We start from the raw sequence: 21,001 nt of genomic DNA on the forward strand, positions 1-21,001 counted from the left end.
CTGCGGGCCCCGCCCCGCCCCGCCCCCCGGCGCCGCGGCCGAAGCCGGCCAGACGGCGGCGCCGGAGCCTGCGCACTGGACCCCCAGCGCCGCCAGCGGTTTCAGACGCGGCGGCTTGGAAGATGGCGGAGCGCGCCGGCGGCGGCACCTCCCTGAGGGGGATGCGCGAACGCATGGGTGAGCGGCCTGGCGTCTCCCGGGGGAACTCGGAACCGCGCGGGAGGCGGGCGTCTCGTGGCCCCGGGGGCCGTTGAAGCGGCGCGGAGGGCGTCAGAAAACTTTACTCCGGAGTGGCCTCGCGCCGTCCGGTCCTCCCCTCACCCGCCCCGGAGTTTCCCTGGACGGGACAGAGAACCGTTGTGAGACGGGGGTGGGGAGGAGGAACGGCCGGCCGGCCGGCATCACCGACGGCCGAAGTCCCGCGGCCAGCGTTCCAACGGTCGCCGCCACCGGCCGAACCCCGCGGGCGGGGCGTGAGGGAACTAACGGACGCTGTGGGCGCGGGGGGGGGGGTGGAGGGGCCTGTGACCCCGGACCCGGAGGACGGTCCTGAGCTGCGCCTGCCGTTGGGGGGCGGCGGGCGCCCGCGCGGCCATCGAATGGACGCGCCACAGCCCGGGATGTGCGGGCGCCCGCCAAGACCCCGCGCGCCAGGGCAGCCTTTCCAGGCGCCGGGAGCCGGGCGTTTTCTCTCTGCGCGGGGCGCTCGCATCCTCTCCCACGGTCGCAGTCCTTGCCTCTCCCAAGGACTTAATCTACTGCACCCTCCCGGCCAACGTCCGGTGAGGAGGGAGCCTTGGGGGCTGTTCCTTTGAAAGTTGGGAGAAACTTGCCTCTCCGCTCCTCCTGATTTGCCTGCTGTAGCACATGACTTCGTCAAGATGTCACCTTCCGTGGGACATCTTGCAGACCCTAGGCGGCAATGAACGGGAAGCAGCACTTCAGTGTGCTTTCTTCTGAACTGCCCCCAAAGCGTTAATTTTCTAAAGTTTGGCAGCGCATTGCTTAGCCCAGGAGGCTGCTCCGCTCGCGGAGCGAAATGGTATTTCTCGCTTGTGGGAGGTTACTTGGTTTTCTCAGGCCAGTTGCTATTACTATGAGCTTGAGAATAAAACGATCTTAATTGATTTTATCGAAAGCCTTGGGGATTTTTCATTTGCACTTGAAAAATTGGCTGCGATTGAGAGGCTTTGTGTTACTTCAGAATACTTTGAATCCACTCCCCAAACAACGTATTAGAAGCAAATACACTTTCATCTTTACCTAGAGAGAGAGTGCATTAAATTCGGATTGTTTCATTACTTGTCGACACCTAAGGCTCTCTGCCATTTGTTTATTTCAGTGATTTAAAGTAACCAGCATTCTGGATAACCCCCTTCCCCAGCATTTTTGGATATTGAATGTTGTGAAGTATTTTAAAATCTTTTATGAAACAGTTGCTTGGATTCACAGTATTTCAAGCCAAAAACTTAGTCATGCAAAAAGGGCTTAACCCAGAACCCTAATTGACCTCCTTGTTGCCCATTTCCTATTAGGAATTGAAAACATCACATGTTATATGTTAGAATTTTCACAGACTTCGGGCTTCAACAAGATTTGCCCTCATGGTCTCAGCGTTTTCCTGAAGGGGACAAGGAGTCACTGAAATGTTTTGCCACTTAGTGGCAAATGAGATGCCACTGTGACAGTTGCTTCTTTTTATTCTGTTATCCAAGTAACCATGAGTAGCCCTGAATCTGTTAATCTGGTTAATTTCATTTACTGCTGGGAGCCTGGCTCCAAGAGTTAAAATGTTGTCCCTGAACAAGTGACTTCTAAGGGGGCATGAATTATGTACATTCATTTTATTATGTTTTCTGTGCATAGTACTGCGCTAAGATTGTAACATACTGAAGAAATACACTTTTTAAAAATTCTTATTTACCTGAAAGAGATAGGGGTCAGGAGCATGGGGGGTGGTGGGGAGTGGGCAGGGGCAGGGCAGAGAGAGGGGGAGAAACAGACTCCCCTGAGAGCATGACCTGAGTAGAAGGCAGATTTTAACCCAATGAACCATCCAGGCATCCCTAAATACACTTAACAGAAAATGTTTTATACTTTTACACATAATTGTAAGATAATTTATATGAATTTTTCAATCTGATGAGCATAAGAAACTTTGCCACTGATCTGTCACCTTGTTTTTCTAAATTCACAAGTAATTTCTTTAGACAAATGCAGAAAAAGCTACTAAGGTTGAGTGAGAGGATTATAGAATTTTAGAGCTGGAGAAACCTTAAGATTCTCAAGTCTAATACCCAGAGTCCCAGCTATAAAATCCTGGGCAGCTTCTACAACTTGGATGTATAGTCTAACAGCTTAATATTTTTCCAAGTAGCCATTCCACTGTAGGCAGCTCTGACTGGTAGGAAACTGTAATTTACTTTAAGACATGATATCTTTGAGGAATATTTTGTTGTGTCTTGTTTATTTTTTAGTAATCTCTACCCACTTTGGGGCTCAAACACAAGACCCAGAGTTACTACCTCCGTGATCTGGGACAATAATGTTTAGCTTCAGTTTTTCCTACCTGTAAAAAATATGGAAAATAATAATATCCATTTTATAGGGTTGCTAGAATTTAATGAAGTTATACAAATGTAAAGAATTTCGTAAATGGTGAGGTTGATATACGGTATTTGTTATAGCAATTTTTAGGAAAGTACCATAAATACAGATTCAGGTTCTTCAGTTCTGGTAATAAACTCTACCCTATTCATTAACCTCCAGGCAAAAGGTGACTCTTTAAGATTTTATTTGAGAGAGAGAACATGACTGGGACTGGGGTGGACAGAGACAGAGGTAGAGAGGGAGATAACAAATATGGTAAAATTATACATTTCAAGAGATTGTCCTTATGGTCAAGTAATTTGTGCTAAAATATGAACTTTCTTTGGGATTTCTAATCAGGAAAATGGAATGTGCAAAACTAACTTTTTTTTCTGTGCTCACATAGAGATGTTATAAGCGGGAGAGAGTATATAAGAGGGTTTAATTAATTTATAGACTATATGTAAGAATTGTTCTAATACACTAGTATGCAAATTCAGAGGATAATCTGTGGTCCACAGAATTGCTGGTAGTTGAACTATGAAGGAAGCTGAGAAGAGTCTAATCTTCAAATTTAGCTAAATCATGGATTATCTGAGCTGTTAGGTCTCTGTGGTTAAAAAAAAATCCTTTTTCCTTTTTGAAATAGTGGTCCCTATGGCAGCAATTATGAGCTCACTTTCAAGGTTACTCTGTAAAATGACTCCCAGATCTCTTTTCCTCCCAGACAAGAAACATCTCAGAGTCCTTTCATTCTTTAAGTACAATGACAGATACTCTGTTCCTTTAATTATTTTAACCGTCATCTTCAACTGTTAAATTTTTTCCTGATATATAGAAAACAAAAGTGTATGCAATATCACAGGGACATATTTCCTGTGCATTCACAGAGGTAGAAGGAGAGTTTTCAGTGTTAATCTCCAGATTCTTCCTGAAGATGCCCAGCATTGTGGGACATTTTAGATGCAGCCATAAATGGAATTCAAGGGCTCCGGAATCCCCTATAATAATTGCTGTGTGTGTCATCCTGGCATTTGTTTTTCTTACTCTCCCCCAAATTGTGCTCCCCTAATCTTGTATTTCACCCTTATTGAAGTTTATTTACCACTTTTGGGCACATTTTACAAGGCATGTGTAAATTTATCTTTGTTTGCCGGACATTTTTCTACCTGGAATAATACTATCTCAATGGAAATTCCTTGAGTGCTTCTCCACCTTCACTGCATTAGAATAGAGCTTTTAGCAACTGGAAGTGCCTGGGCCTCCACCCAGACAGAGACTGGGGGTGGGGAAAGGCAGGCATTGCTGGTATCTTTAAAGCAACGTGGGTAAAGAAAACCCCACATCTACGTAATTTATAAATGTACTTTTTAATATTGGGTCCAGTCTCTGAGGATCTCACTGTTGACACTTCTGCTTCCAAATTCAGACCTGTAAACAACCACGTCTTTTCAAAATTCTCAATTTATGATGAAACAGTTTTTCCGTTTCTGTGCCAGCTCAGTTTTTCCAGTACTTGGTGTGATATCTTGTCTGAGGCATTTTTGAAAGTTATTAATCATTAGCTCCTACTTATCCACAAGATGGTGCTGCCACTCCCACTAACAAGCTCTAAGTCCTCAGATAAACTGGCACACCCACAGTAAACAGCCTTAATTCTTTTGTAAAGTGTTGTTGAACATAGGTACTCAATATGTCTTTGTTGTTGACCTGGATTAATCTGTCCTGATTTTGTCTTCTAGATAAGAGATGCTGTCCTGTATCATCAAGGACGATTGCCCAGGCTTTGCCTCCCCCTGTATTAGCTGTTTGCATTCATAATATCTAATCCCTTCCTTTTCTCTCCCTGTATTATAGTTGCGGCTGCTCACGCCATTGCCGAAGAAAGACGGAATCAAAGTAGTTTCAGCACTCATCCATCTCAATCTGCAAATATAAGATCTGCTTTCAAACCAGGTATAATTTCTAGAATGCTTTTTTATAGATGTCAGAGTGTCAAGTCAATAAAACCAGATCTATTAATGCCTTACTATATATTTTTTTGTTTTTAGTAATAGATGGATCCGTGCTTAAAAATGATGTGAAGCAGAGGTTGGCAAAGGAGCGAAGAGAGGAGACCAAAAGACAACAAGAAGGTATATTTTAGACTTAAAATCGGAATGAATAAATTTTCTGTTGAGGTTACATATTTTCAAAGTGATTTTATCTACTTTTCCTGATCTGTTTATACATAGATTACATTTTTTCTGGGATGTATTATGTTGGATTGAATATTTATACTAAGGCAGATAAAGGAGGCCTTAAAAATAGTTGATTGTTTAATTTTTGAAGTAGTTTCTGTTAGCTCTAATTTTCTGAAAACTAAGGTGTGAAAATTTCAGCATTTGTAGGAACAAGCAGAATGGGGTTTCAATAAAAATGACTCTAAAAAGGAAAATGAAGTTGTTAATAATCCTAATTTAGGCTTCATAAGTGTAAATTTGGACCTAAAAGAATAATCTTTTTACACCTCAAGAGAATGCCTTTCTCAACGAGGCATTTTTCTCTGGCCTTTGAAATCCCTTGACAAAATTTGTGCTCAGCTTCATTCAAATGGATATCATTTTTCTTTGTTTTGGTGAGGAGTTATTTCTTCCTGGAGCTCTTGGGGAGTGCATTTTAGAACTGCATAGATGCTGTCCAGGCTTTAGTGAGGGAAAATTTGAAATAGGAAAACATCATGCTGTTCCATAGTGTGGTGTCTTAACTCCATGAATGTAAAACGGGCATGATTAAATATGGTCTGGGTAGCTGAGGCCTTTGAGAGAAGTTTCCTAGTAGAAGAAAAAAAACCTCTTCTGGCCATGTGTTTTCTTTTTAGTTCTTATTTTAATGTATATAGCATGTTAATCTGTGGGGTTTAATTTTGCCTCAAATCAGCAGAAATATCACATGAAAGAAAATACTTGTTTTTAATTCAGAATTTTAGCTTGGACAGGATATGAGGGTCATCTATGCCATCTCTGTTCTCTAGAATTAAATGAACACTCAGTGCAAATGATTCTTGTTCACTTATATAATCGTTTGTTATTGGCATGGGTCATGTTATTTTTAAGAAAGAGGAGGAGATATATTAACTTTCTCCTTCTTTGTGAGTACTGTAGAAAACTTAAATATTTTCTTGGCTCTTATGCCTCGAAAATGTATTTGGAATATTTCAGCTACTAAGGAAACACAACTGCTTGAAAAAGAAAGAAAATCACGGATCCAATATGAAAAACAGATGGAGGAGAAACAACGGAAGCTGAAAGAACAAAAAGAGAAGGATGAGCAGCGGAGAATATCTGCAGAAGAAAAAAGGAAACAAAAACTACAGGAAGAAAGGGTACAGTACATGTTTCCTAGCCTGTTCCATAAGATGCCACGTGGTGTCACCTGGCACTGGAATACTTTTTTCTTAGCCTTTCACTGCCTTTCCTGCCCCCTCTCCTGCCAAGGGATCCAGTCCCAGTTCTCTCTCCCCTTCAGCGGTAGAGCCTCTTGTTCCTGTGCTCTCAGATCCCTGAGTTTCGACCTGCTATCTGAGGTAAAGCGGAGCCTCGAAGGCCTGGGAAGAGAGCCCTTCCATGCTCTGGGTTGCGGCTCACTTGGGTCTCTGCGCTCTATGCCAGTGGTCTCATGCTCAGAGACCCCTCACTCAGTAGGCCGCGGTCTCACTTCTCACAGCTGCTCCTCTGACTTGAGCGCAGGCCAGTCAGAAGACCGCGCTTGCTCTCCTATCTGGCTTCCACTGCCTTTCTGCCCTGTGCACTCTTCCTCTCAGCTGTGCTGGGGCCCTGCCTCTCTCTCTACCTCCCTGGACTCTTTTGTTGTCTGGCACTCTAGGCTCATGTCGGGCTCCCTGCTTCTCCTCCTCCCTCTGTCTGCTGCTCCCCTTGCATGTGCACGTTCTTTCTCTCAGATTAATTAATTAATTAATTTCCTCATGATACAAGCAGAGGTAAGCACAGTCTGTTTTTCAGTTCATATCCATAAGATTAAAGTCTGTTACTCAGGAGAAGCATTGACATTGATTGATACCAGAAATAGGGTCTTCGGTTGTTTTTTTGGTCTTCATTTTTAACTATTACCTAACCTCATACCCCCCCAAATTTTGCTTGATACAAAAATTTGGTAATGGGTTAGTGTTCTAACCCACAGATCTAAATTACACTATCCAGTATGTTGAATAGGTAAAAATTTGTTGGTATTTATTTTAAATAGGAGAGATTCAAGGCTGTTCTCTGTCGGACATTGGAACGGAGCAACCGTGTTGATCATCGTCAAAAAAGATGGTCCTGGGAAGGTTCGACAGCTGTGAACCCAGAAACCAAAACTGGTAATTAATAAACTGTTAAACTTTTAAGTTATTCATGCTCATATTTAGATATTGGCTGTTGCTGCAAGGTTGCATTTACAGTGGGGATTTGAGCTTTGTGTTTTAAGTGAAAATGCTGCCAATGCTGCCATGTACTCTTTGGTGTGCCCAGTAAAACATTTGTATCATGTAAGATTACAAAAGAAATTTTTTTAAAGATTTTATTTGTTTATTAGACAGAGATCACAAGTAGGCAGAGGGAGAGGAAGAAGCAGGGAGCCTGATGCGGGGCTTGATCCCAGGACCCTGGGATCATGACCTGAGCCGAAGGCAGAGGCTTTAACCCACTGAGCCACCCAGGCGCCCCTGCAAAAGAAATTTTAATATTTTATCCAGTATATACAAAATCTTACCGTTTACATTTGTAATCTATAAAAATGATTGAATTTTATATAGCTTTATCCAATGCATATTTTATCCAGTGCCTATTTTAAAAATAGTCTCATTTACTATTGCAGCTACTATAAATTTTCCTATAAATGGACAGAGCTCTACAGTTCCATAAAACTTAAATTTATATCATGCATAAGGAATGACAGTTAACATTGTGCACCTAACTAGTGCACATACTCTATAGAACTACATCATGAACTTACTTTGTTGCAGCTAGTGATGTTTTAAGTATGAGTACAGTAAATATATCTTTCCTCAGCCAGTAAACGTTCTGTATCGACTGAGAAACTTGAACAAGAGACATCTGGTTTACAGAAACAAATGTCTGTGTCATCTGCAGGTCTTCAAAGTTCTGTTGCCAAGAGTAAGTAGTTATTTCATGTATTCTCCTGAATTTTAAACCAATGAAATAAATTCTTTTAAATGTCTTTTCACAGTACCACTTATCCTTTAGATTGTGGAACATTTAGATTTATTTCAGAAGAGAATCACCTGGTTTTGTTGTTGGTGGAGGTGGTCATTACTGTTTTGTATTTTCATCAGTGAAACGGATTCAAATTCTACCTACCAGTAAATGAGATCCTTTTTCCTAGAGAGTAACTAGACTGGTCATTTAATTTCTGTTAAGTTTCTTGAATATCACCTCATTTAAGGAAAATGTTAGCATATATGCAGCAGTGGACAGGTTGATCTGCTTCACATAATGTCGTACTTGTTACTCATGACAACCTTGTAAAGGTGAAAGGCAAGTGTAATTACCTTCCTGGCTTTATAGTTAAGACCCCAAGAAATTCAGTGCTCTTCACTCTGTCATGCTTGTTTTTGGCTTATATTTTGGTCATTTGATAGATAGATCGTGATGTTGAAATTGTACATTTCAGTAATCCCGTGTTTTCCTCCAAAGCAAATAACATGGTACCCATGTTTAATGAGCAAAGCATTGCTAACCTCCTCTTTACAACTCTTTGTAGTGCTAATGTGATGTTCTTTAAACAAAAAAGAAATTATCTACCATGACTACCTCAATACCTTTGTTTTTGTTTTTAAAGATTTTACTTATTTGACAGAGATCACAAGTAGGCAGAGAAGCAGGCAGAGAGGTGGGGGGGAGCAGACTCCCTGCTTAGCAGAGAGCCCGATGGGGCTCGATCCTAGGACCCTATGACTATGACCTGAGCTGAAGGCAGAGGCTTGAACCCACTGAGCCACCCAGGCGCTTCAACCTCAATACCTTTTGCTTCTAGTGTTTGCCCTTTTAATTAGTGTTCCTTTTTTAAAAAAATCCTTCACCTGGGGCGCCTGGGTGGCTTAGTCTTTAAGTGTCTGCCTTCCTTTCGGGGTCGTGATCCCAAAGTCCTGGGATCGAACCCTATGTCAGGGCTCCCTGCTCAGTGGGGAGCCTGCTTCTCCCTCTCTAGCTCTCTTGTGCTTTTGTTCCCTCTTTCACTATTTCTCTCTGTAATAAATAAATAAAATCTTAAAAAAAAATCCTTCACCTGACTGTCAGTGACCATTTCTGGCTTGTTGTGCATGTTGTTTCCCACTGATAATTGAAATGGATTAGGCAAACCATACCCATCAATCAATTTAAAAAAGTCCTTTCTGGAGGCAAAAACAGAAGTGACTTGGCACGAAGAAGACAGAGCAAACATATTCCACATCATTCCCACTTCAGTGCCTTATGAATTGAAGAAAAAAAGGCATAATTATGGTTTCAATTTAAAAATCTTTTTAAAAACGTTTTATTTATTTGAGAGCAAGTGAGAGAGTGATAGAACACAAGTGGTGAGTGGGGCAAAGGGAGAGGGAGACACAGATTCCCTGCTGTGGTCTAACAAAAGTTGATCCACTTACCACCCTAATCCTTGATAGGCTTTCCCAAAGCACTTAAGGTGTAGCCTGGGATCATTTGTAGATTAATGTGGGAAGGTTTTCTCTAGCACCTTCCTTGTCATATAATGAAATTAATTTATTATTCACCATTTCAATCCTTTAGAAAAACTAGAATTCATTGCAGTGTTGTATTTATATACTTTCATGTATACACAAAAACATTCATTTTGATATATTTTACTTGTTTAACTAGCATTCACTCTGTTTCAGAAACTATCTAATTGCTTTGAGGAGTTAGCACATATTTCTTCCACAGACATGTATGACATTTTTAGTATAACGAGCAAATACTAGTATGCTTTCATTCATAGGCCTCATGCTATTAAAAGAGATTTGTAAAGAGGAGGAATAGGCGATGCCTTTTAGGATAATAATTAGTTAAATTGCACTGAAAGAGCAATTCCAAGTAATTTTAAAAAAGATTTTATTTATTTGACAGAGAAACAGCAAGAGAGGGAGCATAGCAGGGGGAGTGGGAGAGGGAGAGAAGCAGACTTCCTGCTGAGCAAGGAGCCTGATACAGGGCTCTATCCCAGGACCCTGCAATCGTGATCTGAGCTGAAGGCAGATGCTTAATGACTGAGCCACCCAGGCGCCCCTAAATGATTTTTTTTGACAGAGATCACAAGTAGGCAGAGAGAAAGAGGGGAAAGCAGGCTCGCCGCCAAGCAGAGAGCCCCATGTGGGGCTTGATCCCAGGACCCTGAGATCATGACCTGAGCCAAAGATAGGCCTTAACCTACTGAGCCACTCAGGCGCCCCTAAATGATTTTTTTAAAATGATTTTTTTACTAGTGTTTTAAAAAAGATTTTATTTATTTGACAGAGAGATCACAAGTAGGCAGAGAGGCAGGCAGAGAGAGAGGAAGGGATGCAGGCTCCCCGCTGAGCAGAGAGCCCGATGCGGGGCTTGATCCCATGACCCTGAGATCATGACCCAAGCCAAAGGCAGAGGCCTAACCCACTGAGTCACCCAGGAGCCCCTTTTTACTAGTTTTTAATATGAGAAGGTATGATGGAAGATACTTTGTGAAATAGCTTACTTATAGGTATAGTATTACTGCACACTCTGAAACAATGATGACAGGGAAAATAAAGTCTATATTGGTGGTGGCTTACCTTTGTAAAATCTCTTCAGATTGAAATGAAACCTTTTTGATCCAGAGAGATGAATATTTCACACACAAATGAAGTTCATAATCTGATAACCTGTAATATTTTAAGTAGCCCTGTTTTACAAAGCTTGGCTTATTGAAATTGTCTGTTTTTCTTCTGCTCATTACTGACTCGAACTGTTCACACTATCTTGTCTTTTCTTGCAGTATGAAAATAAAGGATGTGTGATTTAATCACATGATTGAATTGATTATACCTCTGGTTCATGCTGTTCAATTACATTATCAGTTCAGGAATTTTCAAATGATGCTATGTTGTCAATATCTACAGGTCCCCACATTTAATATATAGGTTCCCAAAAGAGAAGTTATTCTTTAAACAGATAAGTCTCAGTATCCTGAGTCAGAATTTGTTTGTGTCTACACTGACCATGTTTTTCATTAGGTTGCTAAAATTGTGACATCTGTGCCAAAGGTTAATGATCATTTTTGTTTAAAAAAATAACCATTATAACTAAAGTATACATTACTTTAGTAATAGATGTCATGGATTGTGTCCAGAATTAAGGGTTGTATAGTCCCAATTTGGGAATGGTGATCTTGTAAGGTAGCATTAGACATTATCCTCTTAATTTTTAACTATTTTTTTCCTAATAAATTTTATTGTCCAGATCACCTAAAGAGCAAATGAGCTTTAAATTGGGGATATACAGAAGATTGGAAATTTAGATTTTTATAAGCAAAAGTAAAGATAAAAAAATGTGTGAAGAGTGACTCACTTCTGAAATAATACATTTAAATAATTTGTAAAAAGTAATATTCCTTTGCCTTTGATCTCCAGAAAATATAGAAAAGAAGAGAAGCTCATCCTTGACGAGAAGATCTAACAAACTGCAGGCACCTTCAGAAACTGTACAAGTAGAAGAAAAACCAACTGGTTAGTTATTTCTAAGTACCAGTCTTAAATAGTGGTTTAAAAGAGATCTTTTGTGGTACTGTGTGGCTCAGTCAGTTGAGCACCAACTCCTGATTTTGGCTCAGGCCATGATCCTGAGTTGGGCTCCAAGCTAAACTTGGAACCTGCTCAAGATCGTCTCTCTCTGCACTTCCCTATACCCGCACTTCTTGTCATTCTCCCAAAAAAGATCTGTGTCAACATTTGGTTGCCTGAGAAGTCGTTCCTAAAATTTGAAGCCAGAATATCCTTTCTTTAACTGCAAAATGTCCTTTGATGTCATACTTATTTGGCTGAAGCCAAGAGTCTGTCTTCATTTTTTAAATTTTTTTAAAGATTTTATTTATTACAGAGATCACAAGTGGGCAGAGAGGCAGGCAGAGACCGAGAGAAGGGGAAGGCAGAGGCTTTAACTCACTGAGCCACCCAGATGCCCAAAGAGTCTGTCTTTAAGTGAAATAGGTAGTTCTGTTGTCATCTGAGCAGGAGGTATATAATGAACCTGAGGGACTAGATCACAGAGTGTTGGTATAGATAAAGATTTGTGGTGGAAGACTTAATTCTCTTCAGACATTTCATTAGCTAGTGTTAAGAAATTCTTAAGTTACTGGCCATAATTTGAACTTCAAAGCTTTGTTGCGTTTCATAGCATTACCCACATCTAACCTTTGTGCATGTGTTCACTGCTGATTATTATACACAAAATTTCATACTTATTACTGAAGTACTTCTTTTTTAAAAAATACGTTATTTCTTTGAGAGAGTGCACAAGCAGGAGTGGAAGGGCAGAGGGAGAGAGAGAAGCAGACTCCATGCTGAGCAGGGAGCCTGACATGGGGCTCGATCTCAGGACTCTGAGATCATGACCTGAGCCGAAGGCAGAGGCTTTAACCCACTGAGCCACCCAGGCGCCCCTACAAGATGCACTTTTTTTTTTAAGACTTTTATTTATTTATTTGACAGAGAGAGATCACAAGTAGGCAGAGAGGCAGGCAGAGAGAGGGTGGGGGAAGCAGGCTCCCAGAGAGCCCGATGCGGGGCTCAATCCCAGGACCCTGGGATCATGACCCGAGCCGAAGGCAGAGGCTTTAACCCAGTGAGCCACCCAGGCGCCCCTACAAGATGCACTTTTAACAAAATAAGTTAGTCAGTCCCTTGGAGCTTTTGGTAATGAACTTGACCACTATGACTGTCAGTGGCATATATCTGTAGAAGTCCACCTCAAAGTTGTTTTGCCACATACAACGTTGTGAATTCCCGTAGAGATGATACGTTGGGATAGGGCTTTGTTAGATATGTTACCTGGATTTCTTCACTGGGGTTATTGAGTATGCCAATATTGAGTATTGGCAAATACTGAGTATTTGACCCTTAATTCAGGTACTCTCTTCCCTAGCAAGGCAGTCGGATCCAGTGGTGATGTTCAGTCCCATTATTTATATTTATATATATACATATGTATGTGTGTGTGTGTATATATATATATTGCTCTCATTTCCTCTACTTGTAGGCTGGGAAAGTTCTCATGTGCAGTTCATATGCTGTGCATTTATTTGTGAGACTTCAACTTGAATTCTTTTTGTTTGTTCTCATTTAGCTCGTCAGTCTTATACCAGTCTTCGGGAGAGTAATTTAATCACTCGCCTGCTTGTCCCTACCAAAGCGTCAATAGCCAGGAGCAAAAGTGCTGCTTCCTTGTCAGTTCCTGGCAAAGATACTTCAGGTAACAGGCATAGGGTGGAAAGCCTAAAAGTGTTCGTATTTGCACTTATAAAGCAGGTTATATATCATTTAATTTGTTGCAGTAAGGCATAAAAATAATTTGAATCAGTAGTTTCCAGATGACTGATATTTGCGTTACATATTTGTTTTATGCCTTCTAGCATGGTAGGTTGAGTTATCTGAATGATAGTTGATTGATAGGATGAAATAAGGTAGTTGTGGTGGTGGTTGTTAAATTTTTAAGTGATTTTTTAAAAAAAGTACTAGATGTTCAGAGTATCAAAAATTTTTATAATAGCAAGGGGGAGGAAGTTTCCTACTCCACTCTTTTTCCCCCTAAAATGTGGAAGAGTGACTTTGAGCTGCTCTTCAGCTTTTTATAAATAATAAAATAAAACCCATTTTCAGGCTTATGTGGATTTTCTCAGAGGTCACATAGAGTGTTAGATATGCCTGTGGGTAGTAAGAAGTCCTCAGTAGTGGAGAGCTCAAATGCACTATTCCCATTATTCTTTTTTCCTCCACTTTTTTCTTCCCACCACTTTTATTCTTTTATTTTTTTCTTCTGTTAATATTCATATAATTAGTAAAATAATACAGTGCTATCATAGACTTTCTGGGAGTGCAGCTTTACTACTTTTGGTTCAGATTCCTGACTTTGTTTTTGCCCTATTATATATATGTCAAATTATTTTCTGCCAGTCTTCCCCCAGTCTCCTGTAAGATCGTTCTTATATTAACTTCCATTCTTGTTAAATAATCTGTTACTTCCATCAAAAATATAATACTTATCTTAAATTCCTCTAGCTGTACTTAATATATTCTTTGTAGCACAAACTGTCAGTGTTAAATAATGTGACCATTTAGATACATACAGATCTGTGAATAAAATGCTTTTTCCACCAAAAGTGGGTGTCTAAAAGAAAAAATGTCAGATTATACATGAGTAGTCAGTCTTTGGTAATTTGTTTTATTTTGATTACTTGATGAGATCATGTAAAAGTTCACCACCCAGTTAAAGAAGAGGTGACAAATTTACCAAGTCTTATAAAAGCTACCACCAAATACTTACTAAAAAATATTTACTTTTCTTTATTATACAAGCAATAAATATTTAGTTAGCACAAATTTTAAATATAATTTATTATCTCAGTAACTCACTGGGAACTGAATATTTAGTGTTTTCTTTACAAAATGGGATTATAACTTGTTTTTGTTTTTTTGATTTGCTTTTGTCTATACTCAATATGTACCATTTTCTGGGGGCACCTGGGGGGCTCAGTTGGTTAAGCATCTGACTTTGGCACAAGTCATGATCTCTGGGTCTTGGTATCCAGCCCTGCATTGGGCTCCCCTCTCAGCAGGGAATCTCCTTTGTCCCTGTCCCTCTCTGCCCCTCCCCTTGTGTGCCTGTGTGTGGAGGCACTCTCTCAAATAAATAAAACTTTTTAAAAGATTTATTTATTTATTTGACAGAAAGAGAGAGAGCGCGCGCACACACGAGTAGGCGGAGAGGCAGGCAGAGAAAGAGAGAAGGGGAAGCTGGGGCTGGATTTGGGGCTGGATCCCAGGACCCTGAGATCATGACCTGAGCCAAAGGCAGAGGCTTAACCCACTGAGCCACCCAGGTGCCCTAAATAAAATCTTTTTTAAAAAAGTATATATATATTTATCATTTTCTAGGTCTGGAAATTGTATATTATTACTGTGAATGACTGCCTTAGTATTTTCTTTTCTTCTTCTTTTTTTTTTAAAGATTCACTCATTTGACAGAGATCACTAGTAGGCATAAGAGGCAGGCAGAGAAAGAGGGGGAAGCAGGCTCCCTGCTGAGCACAAAGCCCGATGTGGGGCTCGATCCCAGGACCCCAAGATCATGACCTGAGCCAAAGGCAGAGGCTTTAACCCACTGAGCCACCCAGGCGCCCCTGCCTTAGTATTTTCTAAATTTCTTGTTGAATATTTGGATTATAGTTTTGTTTCAGTATTATCAATAATGCTGTAAGTTCATGTCTGATTTTTTTCCTAAGGCTAGATCTTGAAGTAAAATTGTGGGAACAAAGACTGTGTCCTAATGGCTTTTAATGCCTTATTGCCCCAATCCCCCCTATCAGGAGCATATACAGATCTACACCCCACCACTAGTGTGGGGCTGCCTGGTTCCCAACATTGGCATTACCACTTTCTTCCTCTTTTTTATCCATTTTTATCCATTTATTAGGCAAAAATAAATTATTTATTTTAGAGATTTTTATTTATTTGACAGGGAGAGAGGGAATACAAGCAGGGGGGGAGTGGGACCTGAGCCAAAGGCAGATATTTAATGACCGAGCCACCCAGGAGCCCTGGCAAAAAATTTAGATTGTTAAAGCTGGAAGAGACCTTGAAAATCTAGCCCATTCTGATTAATGTCTTATTATAGTTTTTAGAATGGGTGAGAAATGCTCTTCTTACATTTAAATCACCATATACGGAGTTTCTTACCTGATCACTTGAAATGGTAAGGTCTCTGGCCCTAGTGAAGTTGTTCTAGATTACTTTTTCAAAGTGTTGAATATTTTATAATGTGTTATAAAAATCATTCAAAACTGTGATATTAAAAGAGAAATGACTTATTGCAGACATCAACTTTGAAGAAGCATCCTCTTCGCCTGTAGTGGACTTTTGCTTTCACTACACCTCTTAAAGGTGGTGCTTCTGAAGTAACCAACTTCGAGATGTTTCTGTCCGGTGTGTGGGTTCCATTTCACTAGACACTTCCATGTTGTGGGGCAATCCCTGCAATTTACTAATGAACACATAGTCTCTCTTTTTTCTCTTCCTGTTCTTGTACTGTTACGTGGCGCATTTGTGTCTTGTCTGGTTTCGGTGTATAGGCAGTCTCATCCTGTCCTCGTTCACCCACAGGTACCCACAGTGCCTTAATCCAGTATATAAACATGCCCTTGCGGAGCCACAGCAGTGACGAACTGAAGAATACCATGGCGCTTCGCAAGGCAGCGGCGGCAGGGCCTCCCCAGGAGAAGGTGGAAGCACCCCCTGACGTGAGCGTGGAGGCGGCCCCTCACGTGAAGGTGGAAGCCACCCCCGAGGCGACCGTGGAAGCGGCCCCCGAGGTGACCGTGGAAGCGGCCTCCGAGGCGACCGTGGAAGCGGCCTCCGAGGTGACCGTGGAAGCGGCCCCCGAGGTGACCGTGGAAGCGGCCCCCGAGGCGACCGTGGAAGCGGCCCCCGAGGCGACCGTGGAAGCGGCCCCCGAGGCGACCGTGGAAGCGACCCCCGAGGTGACCGTGGAAGCGGCCCCCGAGGTGACCGTGGAAGCGGCCTTCGAGGCGACTGTGGAAGCGGCCTCCGAGGTGACTGTGGAAGCGACCCCCAAAGCGACCGTGGAAGTGGCCCCCGAGGCGAATGCAGAAGCCACCCCCAAGGTGAGCGTGGAAGGGCCCCCTGAAGGGAGCGTGGAAGCACCGTGTGAAGCAGGTGTGGAAGCACTCCCCGAGAGCATGGAAACATCACCAGAAGTGAGTGTGGACGTGTCCCCCGAGGCAAGTGTGGACCCATCATCCCCCGAGGCGAGCGTGGACCCGTCGTCCCCGGAGGTGAGCGTGGATCCGTCCCCCGAGGTGAGCCTAGACTCATCTCCTGAGGTTAGCATGGATGCATCCCCTGATGTGAGCATGGAAGCATCGTCTGAGGCCAGTGTGGAAGCGTCTCCCAAGGCTAGTGTGGGAGTGTCACCTGAGGCCAGTTTGGACACATCGCCTGGGGCTAGTGTGAAAGCATTCCCCAAAGAGAGTGTGGAAGCGTCCTCCAAGGCATCCCCCAAGGTGGGCGCGGAAGCATCTTCCAAGGTGAAAGTGAAAGACTCTCCACAGGTTTGTCAAGTGCCTTTTATTGACAAAGTTTCTATTAAAATCTATATTTAGTTGTGTAGGTTATGATAGGTCAGGTTTCACAACATAAGCAGCTTCTTTTTTTTTTAGATTTATTTGTTTATTTGACAGAGAGAGAGAGAGAGATCACAAGTAGGCAGAGAGGCAGGCAGAGAGAGAGGGGGAAGCAGGCTCCCCGCTGAGCAGAGAGCCCGATGCGGGGCTCGATCCCAGGACCCTGAGATCATGACCAGAACCGAAGGAAGAAGCTTAACCCACTGAGCCACCCAGGCGCCCCCATAAGCAGCTTCTTAATATTTATAGCATTCTGGAAAAAATTAGTAAAACAGGATAATTTACTTTAATGATTTAAAATTCTGATATTTGTTGTACAGTTTCCCTCAAAGCTGGAGTATTAGTTCATTTTTGGTAGTAGGGAGTAACTGTTATATGAACTCTAAACTCTGAAGAGAAATTTTTTGAGAAATATAGCAAACCTTTTAATCAGGATTTAGAAATAGAATAAGGTTTTGAAGTTAAAGATGTTTTAAGGTAATTATTTCTGTGACCTTGAATTTTGTAATCTGAATTGTTATGCTAAAAGAAAATGGGGAGTTTAAGGAGCTATAATTGTACTATGTTCATGGTATTTTTGTCCAAAAAAAGCCAGCTGCAGTAAGGTAAATGCTAATTTATTAATCTGATCATATGCTTTGTTCAGAAATCAGAAATGGACAAACAGGCTTCAAACCCTGCTACCAAGAAGCGCCCACCATCGCATATACCGTGTTATAAATGGCCGTCATCTCCTGCAAGCGGGTGGCGTCCACCTTCTCCCATCAGTATTAAGTAAGTTTATTTGCAGCTGTTCCTGGTAGGTACTTTACCAGGACAAATTTCACATCGGTGTTTCATAAATGAAATAATGTAGTATGTATCGTAATGTAAAGAGAAAAAAACTTTTAAAATGGATTTACCCCATCATAAAATATTATCTTATAATATCAAGACATTGTATTTATGAAATGACACTTTATAAACTTAATTAGCACATATCTATTAAAAAACTATACCAGATTTCCCCCATTAATGGTTACTTTTTCCCAGCAGGCAAATGCAAAAGAATCGCCCGCCATCACCATCACCTGTCATGTCAAAACAGTCCCAGTCTTCTCTTTCCTATAAAGTAATCCCTGTTCAGCGTAGCCTTTTGGCACAAAATGCTTTGGGTAGTCTTGGAAAGAAAAGAGAAGGAGTGCCTAAAGCTGCTAGCAGCGCTGAGGCTGTGAGCCCAAAGCAGATGGTCTCTGAGGGTAAGTTCCTTTACTAAGAAGTTTATTTTGGCAACATGGAAAATCTTAGGTAGTTTGGGGGTGGTTGCCTTTGTTTTATTCTCCATTTCTGAGAACTTTAGGGGGTGCGTGAGCCTTTTTTGATAGAGAATTTAACCAGTCATTGGCACATTGTTTTCTTTTTTTCCTTGCCGGAGCTGCTTACTCACCCCCACCCCCTTGTTGTTTAGGAAAAACCACTTTCGGAACTGATTTTTTTTTAAGATTTTATTTATTTATTTGACAGTCAGAGATCACAAGTAGGCAGAGAGGTAGGGGAGGAAGCAGGCTCCCTGCCGAGCAGAGAGCCCGATGCGGGGCTCGATCCCAGGACCCTAGGATCATGACCTGAGCCGAAGACAGAGGCCTTAACCCACTGAGCCACCCAGGCACCCCTGGAACTAATGTTAAAAGTACTGGTTGGGGGCCACCTGGGTGGCGTAGTCAGTTAAGCATCTGATTCTTGGTCTGGGCTCTGGTCCTGATCTCAGGATCCTGAGATTGAGTCCCGTGGCAGGCTCTGTGCTTGGCATGGAGTTTGCTTGGGATTCTCTCTCTTCCCCTGCCTGCCCTCCCCTCAAATAAATAAACCTTAACAAAACCAATAAAAGCACAGCTTGGATGAGCTCTAGGTGATCCTTGGGGTCCCGTCCAGCTCTGATAGCGGATGGTTCCGTGAATGGCCATAAGGTGTTGTCCATCCTTGGAGAGAGCACATCTGGCCATTTGTGGCCCTGCAGGTGTCCATAAAGTGTTGACCGTCATTTCTATACATGGGCCATGACATTTTAAATACACTAGTAAATTCTTTTTTGAAGGATTTCCACAGTGATTTTTTAAAATCATAGGAATAATCTTTTTATTACAAATTATTCATTCCTGATTCCTTAAGATCCTTGCTTTTATATGTGATCTATTTAAAATAGTCATTATGTGGACTGAAATATTACAGTATGCTTCTGCGTGATCTCCTTATTTTACTGATAGTCTTGGTTTCTTTGGTTATGTAGTTTGCCACTTTATGATCAGTCAGATCCAGTTTACTATTACCATGTTCATCTAAACAGTAATTATTTAGTAAAAATTCTGCACAAATTTCAAAATGCATGCTGGATTTATTTTTCTTTAGTCCGGTTATTTGTATGCTTCATATAGACTGAGCATAAGTTTGTCTTCCTGAGTATTCACTGTGTCTTCATCTTTGTCCCCCAGAAGGTCACTTTAGTCTGATGTCTCTCAAAGCGACTAAACCAAAGTGGGAGTACATTATTTCATTTGGAGCAAGTAGTTAACAAGAGATAAACTGCTACTTATGTTATTGGGAGTGGGGTTGGGTTTTTGAACCAAACTTGTTCTGTTGTAACCACTTACTTATACGTTGCTAGTTATTTATCAATTTTAGACCATGGGCTTATTGTTTGGGTTTTTAATGTTGTTGGTTGTCTTGCACCTCTTTATTGGACTTAAGGGTGTTAAGTTCCCTCAGCTAACTGTTTTACATGTTAATCTTAACTAGAGTCTAGTAATAAAAGCACACCAGGGACTATGAATGCCAAGGAGGCAACAAAAATTTTGGCAGAGAAACGACGGCTTGCTCGTGAACAGAGAGAGAGAGAAGAAAGAATACAAAAGGAAAGGGAACAGAGGTGAGCACAAGTCCGCTCTTTCCGTACTCAGTCTCGGCCGGGGCCCAGATTTTGATAGTCAAAATGCACCTTCAGGTTCGATGTATTATAAATAATCAAAGAGTGACTGACTTTTTAGAGTGAATCAGAAATGACTTGTTGCCTTCGAAACAAATGTGGGAAGCATCTCCAGCAGAGAGGACTCTGGTTTATAGAGAGAGATGGTGTAGTCTGGTAGCCGTGCGTCACGCGTGAAGACGCGCAAGGTGTCCAGCACTTGGGTCAGGGTCCCCCATCGGCAGGAACACCCAAGTTGTCCTGCCAGGCTGTTGCTGTGGGCATTCACTGGGGCCAGCCCCTTTCTTTGTTTCGGAAGTCTTTCTTAACTTTAGACTTTGTAAGCTTGGAAAGTGTACTACCTCGTGTTTTGCTAGGACTTTCCAGTGACTTTTGTGATACCTGAGTGTCACCAGGCCTTGCCGAAATGCTTTCCTGGGGCAGCAAACCTCGTGTACACTTGAGTTCATTCTAACTCCATCTCAAGGTTTCTTGACCGTCAGTCTTGAGCTCACTTGACTTAGGGCCCTAGAATATAAATCTCTGTCCACAGCCTGCACAGAATAGCTATAGTCCTGAGGTCGTTTTGAAGTAGTAAGTATTTGAAACGCAGTCACGTGCTTTCAGTACTCTTTATGTGGGTTTGGAAAAAAAGGGATGTTGTGAATAACAAAAATAACATGTTAACTTGAAGAACATCATTGCTTCGTGTAAACAGCTCATTTAACATTTTAAAAGCCCTGTTAGTTTCCCCCATTTAAAAATGGTAAAATTGGAGTGCCTCGGTGGCTCAGTCGGTTGAGTGTCTGACTCCTGGTTTCAACTCAAGTCATATCTCAGCCTCAGGTTGGGCTCTGTGCTGAGTTTGGAGCCTGCTTGGGATTCTCTCTCTCCCTCTCCCTCTGCCCCCCCCCCACCTCATGCGTGCGTGTGTGCAGCCTCTAGAATAGACTGGCTGCCTCAGTTGGGGCACCATGTGACTCTTGATCTCGGGGTCGGGAGTTTGAGCCACATGTAGGACTTAAAGATGACTTTAAAAATGTGCATATTACT

The 21,001-nt window shown here is 41.9% G+C and overlaps 1 protein-coding gene across 11 annotated transcripts in view; it reads left to right on the forward strand.

Moving 5' to 3' along the window:
* The window catches only part of MAP7D3 (MAP7 domain containing 3), a 53,376-nt gene that overhangs the window by 24,165 nt on the left and 8,210 nt on the right, over nt 1-21,001 (forward strand). For 4 of the 11 annotated variants that reach the window (XM_045068194.1, XM_045068199.1, XM_045068200.1 and 1 more), the window contains exons 1-12: nt 20-177; nt 4,447-4,545; nt 4,641-4,724; nt 5,790-5,953; nt 6,832-6,946; nt 7,638-7,742; nt 11,228-11,323; nt 12,939-13,064; nt 15,971-16,938; nt 17,657-17,784; nt 18,043-18,248; nt 19,783-19,912. In XM_045068194.1, coding sequence (XP_044924129.1) covers nt 123-177; nt 4,447-4,545; nt 4,641-4,724; nt 5,790-5,953; nt 6,832-6,946; nt 7,638-7,742; nt 11,228-11,323; nt 12,939-13,064; nt 15,971-16,938; nt 17,657-17,784; nt 18,043-18,248; nt 19,783-19,912 — 2,276 coding nt within the window. In that variant the 5' untranslated portion in view covers nt 20-122. Of the gene's footprint in view, nt 1-19; nt 178-4,446; nt 4,546-4,640; nt 4,725-5,789; nt 5,954-6,831; nt 6,947-7,637; nt 7,743-11,227; nt 11,324-12,938; nt 13,065-15,970; nt 16,939-17,656; nt 17,785-18,042; nt 18,249-19,782; nt 19,913-21,001 lie in introns of those variants that run through there. The other 7 variants (XM_045068197.1, XM_045068202.1, XM_045068204.1 and 4 more) reach the window with 5 other exon arrangements.

Source organism: Mustela putorius, unplaced genomic scaffold, assembly GCF_011764305.1.
Source record: "Mustela putorius furo isolate JIRA1106 unplaced genomic scaffold, ASM1176430v1.1 tig00003899_pilon_pilon_pilon, whole genome shotgun sequence".
In the NCBI taxonomy this organism is placed as follows: Eukaryota; Metazoa; Chordata; class Mammalia; order Carnivora; family Mustelidae; genus Mustela; species Mustela putorius.